The 12,481-nt window shown below is 38.6% G+C and overlaps 1 protein-coding gene across 1 annotated transcript in view; it reads left to right on the top strand.

Moving 5' to 3' along the window:
* LOC144212566 (polypeptide N-acetylgalactosaminyltransferase 10-like) overlaps nt 1–12,225 on the top strand; it is a 54,833-nt gene extending 42,608 nt beyond the window's left edge. The window contains exons 8-12 of the mRNA XM_077740549.1: nt 857–964; nt 6,139–6,360; nt 6,596–6,712; nt 8,661–8,810; nt 10,440–12,225. Of these exons, the coding sequence (XP_077596675.1) occupies nt 857–964; nt 6,139–6,360; nt 6,596–6,712; nt 8,661–8,810; nt 10,440–10,607 (765 nt within the window). The 3' untranslated portion in view covers nt 10,608–12,225. The remainder of the gene's footprint in view (nt 1–856; nt 965–6,138; nt 6,361–6,595; nt 6,713–8,660; nt 8,811–10,439) is intronic.
* Nucleotides 12,226–12,481: the final 256 nt, after the last annotated feature.

Here is a 12,481-nt window from a genome sequence, read left to right as displayed (position 1 = left end):
TATATATATATATATATATATATATATATATATATATATATATATATATATGTGTATATATATATATATATATATATATATATATATATATATATATATATATATATGTATATATATATATATGTATATATATATGTATATATATACACATACACAGATATATATATACATATATATGTGTGTGTGTGTGTATATACACGCACTTATACGTACATAGATATTTATCAGAAATTCAACAATGGCTGGTTCTCAGTAGGAGGCAAAAATTTCAGTCACAGACGCTCATAATGTGTAATAATGTCGAAATTTTAAACCTGATTGGGGAAAAAGGTCCTCCAGCGCACAGTTTTTGGCTTTTGTTCGAGTTAAACCCAAGCGACTTTACATCAATCACGCTCACTATGCCTTGTTATTAGGTTGAGCTTTCGTTTGCCGTTTCAACGTGAATTATTCCGTATGAGTGGTGGCGACATTGTCAGAATCGTAAAGAGCCGTCCCGCCACTCTTCCAGTCAGTCGAGAAAGCTGATGGCCTTGCACCGCTCAGTAATCGAATTGTACTTTGAACGCGCGCCTCGCTTTTGTCGTCTCACTTAATCAAGCACAAAGGGCCCCCACCCTCGAACTGTCCCGCCCCTTCGGGGAGTCTCATTTAATTAGACAGATTCCGTGATGGGAGATTAAATGTGTTCTGCGCCGTACCGGCTTTGATACGAATATGAATTGAGATGTCAAATCTGCTTTATTATATTCCTTCTGTTTAAATGAACCTGTTGACAGGGACTGAATTCTTAAGAATGAGAAAATACACTTCATAATATGGCTATCATGATACTAAATACTGTATTTACGCCCAGGTGTGGATGTGCGGTGGTCGTATGGAAGACATCCCGTGTTCCAGGGTGGGACATATTTACAGGAAATACGTCCCATACAAAGTGCCCGGTGGAGTCAGCCTTGCCAGGGTGAGTTTCCTCAGTTTGACCCGCACGACGACCACACATCAAATTGCCATTGGTGGGGGCAAAGTATGCATACAATGAGTTAAACAAAGACTCTTCAAATCTCTTAATTCAAGTTGGACTATCACATAAGGGCAGGGGTAGCAAGCACGCAGCTCTTTGCTTTTTATCATACTTTGTATATACTTCTCTCTTCAAACACACCCAAATTGATCAAAAACAAATAATAAATAATATTTTACCAATAATTTGGCAGATTGGATTTTTTTATGCTGCTTCTGACATAAGGTTGTAAAAGTGAGAATGTTAACATAAAACATCTCTTCATCCATAAATCATGCTTTATCTATTCCTGCTGTCCGAAACAATTGTCGTGTCATATCGTAACCGAAAAGACTCGGCAAGACACAATAGTGCTGGATGCGCTGACCCAAGACGCCTTTCCACATCATTTACAAACGTTATTTTGGGAATAATTTCCAGCAGCGAGTTTTCAGGTGGACACACGTCTATTCGTACATCACGATTTATAAGGATTAGAGAATAGATAAAGCGTGATTTATGGATGAGTGGATGTTTTATAACTCCCGTCACGACAGAAAAAAAAGGGTTCCGGAGAGCAGCTAGGAAACTCACTGGTGGACCAATCAGCCACGCGGTGCGTTTAGGGCTCATCATGTAAACAATGATTCATACATAAATTCTACTTTCAGCTGTAACAAATAAAAGTTGAGTTTACACACCTCGAGAACCTTCTCTAAATTCAATTAGGATACGAAAGCCGTTTCTGGCCACCATTAAAAAAATTGAACTCTCTACGTTGCACCGTTTGGACAAATGTAGCGATATAGTCTTAACATACACAAACACACACACACCCATAAATCACGCTAGGATTATAGACCATGTTAATGGGGCCCAAGATTCTTCTGTGTCTGGCACCCATTTTTCTCTCAGATGCAATGTTGGTGTTATGGAGCTTTGTGTTTTTTGGAACTGATTTCCTCCTTTGACCAACATTAGATTTTCTACTCCCATTTCTAAACACTCTTTTTCCATTGAGTCATATGCCGTGTGCCGGCTCCTGTCCTGCCGCCACGTCTTCGCTTTTTAGGACCGATGATCTTCAGCATTACATTAAAAAAAATAAAAATTCTACTATTTCAATTGTTATTGATCTCTGTGAGACCTGATAGTTTATTCTTAAATATGCTTTTTCAAGATTCCATCATTTAATTAGTCTGTAAAACTGATAGTGGTACCAAAATAATTACTTGAAACTGAACGCAAGTAGGTGGCCCGTTGGATGAGTGGTTAGCAGGGTGGCCCCTGCCTGGTGCCCATAGTTGGATGGGAAAGGCTCAGCACCCCCTACTTTCCTTGTGAGAATAAGCAGTAAGAAAAATGAATGAATGAATAATTGAACACAAGTACAAAAAAAAATCTACCTTTTTTGCTGTCAATAATATTATCTGCATGCCTACACGATTTAACTTGTACTTTATGCACAGCCTTGCAACGAGGCACTCTAGTCAAGCCAGTGTCCTTGCTGATGGCAATGATGTCACAACCGAATCCTACACACACAAAAATGCCTCTCCTCGGTCATTGCTGTTTAGTACACAATTAGAGTCAACATCGAGGCGGAGGCACTTTAAACATCCAGACCAGCAGACAAATGCATCACAGATTTTTCCTCAATCTCCAGTCTGAAAATCTAGCCTTTGTGCGGTTCACGGATCAGCCTCTCCACCTCCTTGAATTTTATCACCGTAGAAAGCACAGAAGAGGGTTGCTTCACCTTGTGTAGTGCTAAAAGCAATGAAGCATGTACAAGCTGTGTGGGTGCATCTTTTCCGACCCTCCAAGGCTGGGTGATTTGTCTTCATTCTAACTCATACAGTACTTCCGCTTGTCGGCTCATGCACTTAAGGCTGACTTTTTTTTATTTTATATTGTGTGTACATGGCGACCCTGTAAAGAATGTTTCAGATAGGTGATTTGTTCTTCATTGCTCTCAAGTCTTAGACTTAGATGCTGGCAATTGTTAGAACATGAAAAAAAGCACACCTGAATGTAGTTTTTCCAGCTTTAAACAAAGCCATATAGAGTCATACCTTTACTTACAAAATTAATTGGTTCCAGAACTTTTTTCGTAACTTGAAAATTTGATAAGTAGAGCAGTATTTTATATGTAAATTATCTAATTTGTTCCACGGTCCTCAAACAACTACCAACTAAACCCTTTAAAATTGGTCAAAGTGTCCCAATTTAGTTTGAAAGATGTGAGGAAACACAAAAATGAGAGAAAATTATCTGGAAATGATTGATTAATGTCTTAAAATGAATAACAAGCATATGAAAATGTACCCTGCATATTACATATTATATATTATTATTATATATAATATTATTATTATTATTTGTTTTTTTTGTTTATCGTAGCCATGTCTGTGCCTCATTAACCGCAATAATCGAAGGATTGCTGTATATGAGTTAGAATTAGAACGATGAAATGAGAGCCCAGTAGAGGGTAGAGAGGTCTCTAAATAAAATAACTGATAAGGAAATGCATTTACTTTTTGGGGGTTTTGTAACTTGGATCTTTTTGGTATCTCGAGGCACTCATTTGCATATAAAACATTTCCTATCTAGAGGCATTCGTAAGTAGACATATGGCTGTACCTCGAGATACGAGTTTAATGCATGCCGGGACTGAGCTCAAATGTCAATTTACTCGTAACTCAAATGAATGTTTCCCATAGAAATGAACTAAAAACAAAGGAATTTGTTCCAACCCTCTGGGGAAAAAAACAACAGGATATTGGATTGAAAAAACATTTTTATTTGTTCTAATTAGCCATCTTTTAACAAGGTAACAAATAACTGGTGGTATAATAGTACTAAAATGTGTTTAATAGTCCTAAAATTTTACTGATTTCGTAGTGGGGAGCGAAAGACTTTTTGCACGGCAATGCGCTCATAACATAACAAAAAAATTCAAATGAACTTGGATTACGATGCAGACACTCGAATAAATTTAATCTAATCTTGCACTGAACTTAATTATAATTTTGTTTAAAAATTTTATACCTTTCATCTCCCGGGTTGGCTCTATTTGCTCCGCCTCCACCCTGACTTTCAGCTGCAACCTATCGAGAGTTGTTTGCTTCAGTCTTCGCTTCAAAATATTGTGAAAATTATGCACAGAAATGTCCTCACAATAGGATAAAGTACGACCACTTGCCAACTTGCCCGGGAAGTAGTACTCCTCTCGTATTAGCGAACAAGCTCTGCCATTCACACTGTCGAACGGAAAAAAAAAACACTGAAGTATTGCAACGCTCCGCCCAGTAGAGACATTACACAAGGGAGTTTGGACTAGAAAGACAGTGCCCACGATGTTCTTATGAGCAGTCTCTCGCATCCGCAGTATGCTCACATACCAAAATTTGTCTCGTATCTAAAGATAAATATTTGCTCAAAATTGTACTCGTATCTTAAAATGCACTGATGTCGGGGCACTCGTATATCGAGGTATTTTCTCTACTGTGATCCTTAACCACTTTGCGGCTTCAACATTTACGGCTTCAGTACATTGCAATTTTTCATATTAAGTACATAAAAAAATCCTAAAACTGTCGAAATTCATGCTGAAACTCACTAGTGGAAGACGGGATAAAAAAATGGTGGAAATCAGGGCTCCCCTTCTTCTTCGGCGCTGAATTACGTGGCTCGAGAAGGGCTACATCTTCTCCTGATTTGTTGCAAGTGAATTTCCCAAGCGCATTCCAATTCTCTTTGGATTTTGAGTCTCCTTTGAAAATGCCCTCAGCGTCTTGGCACCCATTGATCCCTTGAAAAAATGAGACATGATGACAGTGACCGAAAAAAAAAGATGTTGCTATGCGAAAGTGCCGTTGCGGCATAAATGAATCTACCGTGCGTTACCAAGAAAGAAGTGAACATTCAGAAGTGCGCCCCAATATACTTTCCAAGGACAGTACGCGAGTGGTAACCACTATGAATAAATAAATAAACCAGCATTATGAGTGATTTACGCCATAGATGAGTGAAGCAGCGGACAACGAGAAGGATGAGGATGAGGAATGTGGTCTTCTTCCTGACTACCAGGGGAAAAAAATGTTGTCCAGTAATATTTATTTTAAAATTCCCCAATCTATGTGAAGTAATTGGAATTCTGCAAAAGAAATTTGGTATCATTGAAAAGCTCTGCATGTCCTATATAGAGCACAAAAGGAGTAAACGCGATTGGATGTACTGGGTTTAAGATATTTAGGTTTACAAATGGCCTCTACAGAGGAAAACTTTGAACTCCTGGTATATGGCCCGCATTTGCAACAACGGGTCCAGGAGATTGATGACAAAGTGGTCAGAGACATTAAATTTAGCAATCGTCTTGACAGTGTCATGCCCTTTTTACCAAAGCAAATTTGTAGAAGAAAAGAAACGGCATTTGCCATGTTCCTAGACCGCCGGAAAACCTCTCGCAGAAAGGGGCTCCTCCTGCTGGCCCTACGTTGCCTCCTGAAGATTCCACTAATGATCCAATACCTCTCGAATCTGATGAAGAGGACTTAGACTAAACCTCGCAATAGCTGTTTCTTTTTTTTTACTGAATCGGAGAGTAACTTTTTTCATTGTGAGTACAGTACTTAAAGTATTTACAATTTTTTAGTCATAGATTATACTTAGATATTAATACACTTCAGTCATAAGCCTCAACTGTAATATTTAATAAATACATATGAAGGTTTAGCAATGAAAACGTATGTTTGGACGAATCAGTTGTGCAGCACAAAACAATGACATTTAAATAATTGTTTCTTGGAAACAAACTTATATTAAAAAATAAAATTTGAGCTTTATGAAGTTTGCTTCACTCTTGTACATATGAATATGTAGTATCAAGCATACTCTATGTAGTGTTTTGTGCCATATAGTGTGAAATTAAGCTTGGTCTAATGCAATGTTTATTAATGGGTTAACACTTTTCTACCCCCAAGATTGTGCTTTGGTAGACAAGTACTTTATCACTTTCTCCATGCCCTTCATAACCATTGTGATCATTTACAAATTACCAAAATGAAGTAGGCTCCGGCCCAAAGAGTTGCTGTTTTCCAACTCAACTCACAGCAGCCTTTCTCTTTTTCCAGAATCTGAAGCGTGTGGCGGAGGTCTGGATGGACGAGTATGCCGAGTACATCTATCAGCGGCGGCCCGAGTACCGTCACATGTCTGTGGGCGATGTAAGGGAGCAGAAGGAACTGAGGAGCCGCCTTGGATGCAAGAACTTTAAGTGGTTCATGAACGAGGTGGCCTGGGATCTGCCACAGCACTACCCCCCTGTAGAGCCACCTGCCGCAGCCTGGGGCACGGTATGCCCACTACTTCTCTTAGACTTGACTAAGCAAAAAGTCACTCTGACAGAAATGACCATCAATCTGATGGTTATTTAAAGCCTTTAAACAACTCTACTGTAATAAGTTAAACAAAGATAGGCTTGAAAATCAATGATATTCTTCTTTGCACATTCTGAATGTGAGATAGCACTAATTTTCAATGTTAATGCTATCCTTTAACTGTTATTATCATTTGTTGTCCGCATCGCAGATACGAAACGAGGCAAGCACCATGTGTATGGAAACAAAGCACTTTGTATCGGGAAGTTCCATCCGCATGGAAAACTGTGGCAATGCACGGGGTGAAGTCAGCTGGAGCCATGGGCAGGTGAGTGAGATCAAATGAACGCTCAATAATTCAGATATTGTTCCAACCATTCTTTAGCCTTATGAGACAGGGGTCTGATTTTCTTGGGTCTATATATCTATAGTTATATAGATATAGATATAGATATAGATATAGATATAGATATAGATATAGATATAGATATAGATATAGATATAGATATAGATATAGATATAGATATAGATATAGATATAGATATAGATGTGGATGTGGATGTGGATGTGGACGTGGACGTGGACGTGGACGCGGACGCAGACATACACGCATAAAATTATGAGCAAATATTTACCTTGAGATACGAGAATTTCAGACAGCCAGTTCGCTAGGCCGCAAAAGGCTGCTTTATGATTTTGCAGCATCTTCCTTGTTCACAGATCTTTACGAGCACTGGGCATTTTTTCCTGTTGTTGTTGTTGTTGTTGTTGTTGTTGTTGTTGTTGTTGTTGTTGTTGTTGTTATTTTGCATTAGTCCGTGCAGAATTAAGGGAAACACAATGGATCCAAAGCAAGCCAGGGTAGTTCGAAGAAAAGGAGTATGATTTTATTTTTTTTGTTTTTTTGGCATTTTCCCATCAATGCATTTTCCCTGGGCATTACAATGTTCTGATTTTTGCTATTCGCTCTTGGCTGAGTTGCTCTTCTGTGAGTAAAATCGGAGACGCTTCCATTCTGTGATAGACATGCTCAAATTAGCTTCTAATGCTAGTTTAATTACATTGACAATGTGCATATTACATTGAGATTGGCACAGCTGAACTCCTGCCAGTGTCTAATTGTTGTTGCAGTAAATTGTCTCGCAGGTAATTGTGTTTCTATGTCCGAACACACATATGCCCACACACACTGAGGTTGATTTAGTTTGCACGCTCCCAGAGGAGTGTATTTGTTGGGAGATGTCTAATTCCAGTTTATAGAACGGCCCTAAGAATGTGTGTCTTTTTTTGAGAGTCAGCCTGCCTAAGCTTCTCTGACACTTTAATTGCTTGAAACTTGCGACGCATCATTGTTTTATCTACCGTTTGTGTTCTACTAAGACTGTCATTCAATGCAAATTGAAGCGAAAACATCTGAAAGCCATTCTTGACAGGATTTTTCAATTTAAAAAATATATATATTTTGAATTTTTAAAAACATGAGTATCTGATGGCGTTTTCACAGATTGCCATCAGATACTCATGAGATGAAAATGAGGTCGACATTAAAATTAAGACAGGAGTAAAGAAAGTCTTGAATAAACGGAATGAAATTGAATGAGAGGTTTGTCAGTTTGGTTGAAATTATCCATATTATATTGTTATTTTTTTGGAGATAATTCATCTTTATGGGGGCTCAAGCAAACATCTCCAGAACAAACGCTAGAAATGGACGAAGTCTCCCATTTATAGTTGGGACTGATAATTTTAGAAAATTCCACAACGGGTATAAGAGCTCTTCTGCCTTTTTATGATTATGACTAGACAGGGTTGGTCCAATATTGTTCCACTGTAGAAGTTTGTGAACATTTTTAATCGCACATAGCAGCAGAAAGCAATACTCTATTTTAGGTATAAGATTAGCCCTGTTCGTTAGTCCAAAGAATTTTAGACATTGAAGTATTTTAATAAAACCAAGCAACGTTGTAGTGCTCCCTTACTGAAAAAAAACATTGTACAAACCTTTTTTCTTCTGGTGAAACAAGAATCTGTTATTTCATTTGGTACTATTTGTGCGCATAGAGTCTATAATTATCCAATATACTCTGGTTCATGAAATGTCAATCACAATGAATAAAATGTTGCACACGAGAATTCACCCAACAAGACGGTAAGAAATTGGTTAGACATCCTTCATTTCTCAAAACAGGACACCGGGAAAAGTGTCAAGGGCCTTTGTCTAAACAGAAACCAAAAGTCATTTTCGTTTCAAAATGTTCAACTCTTCCTGCTCTCAGGTGTTTACATTTGGTTGGCGTCAGGACATCCGCGTGGGCGACCCCCTGCACACCAAGAAGGTTTGCTTCGACGCCGTTTCCCACAGCAGCCCTGTCACGCTCTACGACTGCCATGGCATGAAAGGAAACCAGCTGTGGCGCTACCGCAAGGTAAGGATGCTCGACAAATACTATGATTTGTTGGCTCGCACAGCAGCTTTCATATTCATCATCAGAGTTGGGTAGAAACTCGGTACATTCACACAGTTTTTAGTTGATTTTCGGGGGAAAATGTACAGTCGTACCTCTAATTCGGAAATTAATTGGTTCAAGTGGTACCACCACTATTGCTACTGCTACTACCAATACCACCATCACTACCACTATTGTTACTACTACTACCACTACCGCTATCATTACCACTATTGCTACTACTACTACTACCACTATCACTACCACTATTGCTACGACTACTACCACTATCACCATCACTACCACTATTGTTACTACTACTACCATTACCACCACCACTATTGCTATTACTAGTACTACCACCACTACCACCACCACTATTGCTACCTCCACTATTGCTACCACTACTACCACCACCATTGCTACTACTACTGCCACTACCACCACCACCACTATTGCTACTACTACTACCACTACCACCACCACTATTGCTACTACTACTACCACTACCATCACCACCACCATTATTGCTTCTGCTACTACCACTACCATCACCACCACCATTATTGCTTCTGCTACTACCACTCCTACAACTACTAGTACTACTATTGCTACTACTACCACTCCTACAACTACTAGTACTACTATTGCTCCTACTACCACCACTACAACTACTAGTACTACTATTGCTACTAATACCACTACTACAACTACTAGTACTACTATTGCTACTACTACTACTACCACTACTACAGCTTCATCTAGTGCAGAAACCTTTTTGACAGAGAGAGCCATAAAAAATTAATATTTTTAAATGTTGCTCCTTCAGAGCCATACTTAAAATTTAAAAGTGAAAATACACTAAAATATGTGCTATTTGTAGTAATATCCCCATCACAAACATTCTCTGAAATCTTTTGACAACGTTCAATTGGAGTATGCATGCAGAAGAAAGTTATGGAAAAACAAATGTTTAAAGCCGCACCAAAGGTAGTGTCAGCGCCACAATGGTGAACGTAACCCTCCTATAGATGTATTCAGGACTGAGCTCTCTCAACAGCAATTCCCATATTTTACCTCTGTTTAGTGGAGAGCCATATGCACCGATCAAAAGAGCCACACATGGCTCCCGAGCCATAGGTTCCCTACCCCTGATCTAGTGGTTGTATAACACAACCCCTACTGATAAAACTACTACAGCTTCTTCTAGTGCAGTGGTTCTTAACCTTTTTGGAGCTACCAAGCCTCACCAATTTCGTATGCGCATTCACCAAACTGAACCATACTTAAGTGTAAAATAAAATAAATAAAAATCAAATTCAAGATATATAAATTCCTCGCAGCACTTATTGGCCAAGCAATGTCACGTGATCGTCTGCAGCCAGTGATTAATTGAAATTAATAGAAAGTAACAAAGTCCACGGACAGCAAGGCATCCCCACACAATTTTATCAAAACTGCATCTTCCACTTTTAAGCTAACTCGACACTACTTGAGTACAATTTTTTGGCCACTCACCCTCCTCCGTTCATCATTGTGTCGATGAAAATCATGTTCACATCCCATTTTCTAACCAATCTTTTTTTTTTTTTACCTCCAAACCACCAGGATAAAAGCTTGTTCCACCCGGTAAGCAACAGTTGCGTGGACGGTAACGCAGCCGAGCGGCGCATCTTCATGAACACGTGTGACCCCTCTTCGCCCAGCCAGCGTTGGCTCTTCGAGAAGACTAACGCCACCGTGCTGGAACGATTTAACCACTTCGCCGCTAATTGAATGCGGACCTCCTGTACCTGCTGTTGACTATCTGATCCCTTTGGAGGCCACCTGGATGGGACTTGACACCGTGCTCCCCCACTACTGCCTATTTTTCTCCTTTCGCCGCCTTATTTTTCCGGCCTTTTCTTCACCACCGAATTCCTTATCTTGTCCTGTTGCCGTTCTTTTACGTCTCCCTGCCTCCTTTTTGGAGTAGGCTACATGGCCGTAATCACAGTGAAAGCAGGCACAATCTCTCAGAAAAGACCACTCCGTATATCTTTGACCCCTGTTCTCCCCTTCTCCTCATTTTTTCTTTCCTTTTCCCGACTCTGCGGATGTCACTGCTTACTGGGAGGACCCCGTCACAGGCGGTTGAGCATGGGGTCACCCCGTCTTGCCTCGCTTGGTATGTGATTGGCAGGCCGGAAAGAGTAACTGGGACCGACTTTAATGCACTTGTGATAAACTTGAACAAATTCTTAGTGCCTTGTTGTTGTTGCATTTTTTCTGTATGAAAGTGCGTGTGCATGTTAAGAATGTGGATTCATCGCAACAAAACTGACCTCTCCCACACTTGAGAATGAAGTGGCTATTTCGAATCATGATGTGATGCTCTGTTTGATTTATGAAACCAATTCTTTTGGCTTTTTTTGTTTGTTTTACGTTTTTTTTGTTGTGATCCTTAAATGTGATGATTTGGGAAAACTTAACAGGCCTGTTAATGACTTACTTGTGTCAGGCTTTTTGCATTTTGCTCATTGAAGTATTGTTGCACATTTCAGGCATTCCAACCCAACTGTAAGTTCAAACCTACTAAATAGTTTTGTCTCATAAAAAGAATTTAAAAAAAAAAACGGTTTCCTTTCACCAGTAAATGGAAGATTGATGTGGGTATTTTCTCTTCTTTTCTGAGGAGTTGAATTAACCAGTTGTCGTTGCTTGGAAACAAATTTTGCTGTTAACATAAAAGTCCCTTTCTTGCTCTTGATTAGCTAGCTTACTTTGAAATTCAATAAGAATTGAAGAAATAATAAATTTTTTGTTAGATAATATTCAAAGGGGATGATTTATAGTTACCTTTTCAAATTTTTCCTCAATCATTCTTTATTTTGACCTCATCTAATTAATTAATGACTTGTCAACGATTGGACTTTTTTTGCACTCTTTTGGCTGACATGATGCAAAAATGCTACTTCACACTACAATTGTCGATTTTCATTTGAATATACTTTCTTGCCAAAATCGGGGGATTTTTGGGCATGTTGAGGCAACCAAAAAAGTTTTTTTATGTCTAAAATCCATGCTGTATTATGCAAATTCATGGCCTTTTCAATCATTTATTTCTGGCCAGCTTGGTGATTTTAGGACAACTTTCCTCTTGCGTTGAATTCAGCGTAGAAATGAATCCTATTACTTGTTTTGTTACCATGTGACCATTTTGTGTGTAGCAAAGTGTAAATTTTGTACTGCGTGAATGGTGACATCTTATTTTCTACTGACGTCACAAAAAGTGGTTGGGGGGAAAAAAGGTTTATTTCGATATTTAACAATATAAAATGGAGCTGGAAATGTAAGATATTTTGCGGAAAATGTTTTAAAAATACAAATAAAAGGTTTTTATAATTGAAAAACATTCTGAGTTTAAATTATTATTTTACATTGGGCTTTACAGCTCATTCAATGGATTTAATGTTTTTGATTATCAGTCATCATTTTTAAGGGCTGTAAAAAATGCCAGATTACAAAAAATAAGAATATTTTGCTCATTTTGTTTGATAAATGATTAATATTATGGAAGCTGTATAAATCTTCACTGTGAGATTTTTGAAAATGACCAATAAGTGCTAAATGTTAGCAATCTTGGCTTAGGGTTCCTAAAATGTCAACCT

This window comes from Stigmatopora nigra, chromosome 19 (assembly GCF_051989575.1).
Source record: "Stigmatopora nigra isolate UIUO_SnigA chromosome 19, RoL_Snig_1.1, whole genome shotgun sequence".
Classification (NCBI taxonomy): Eukaryota; Metazoa; Chordata; class Actinopteri; order Syngnathiformes; family Syngnathidae; genus Stigmatopora; species Stigmatopora nigra.
This window is presented reverse-complemented; position numbering and strand designations above follow the sequence as displayed.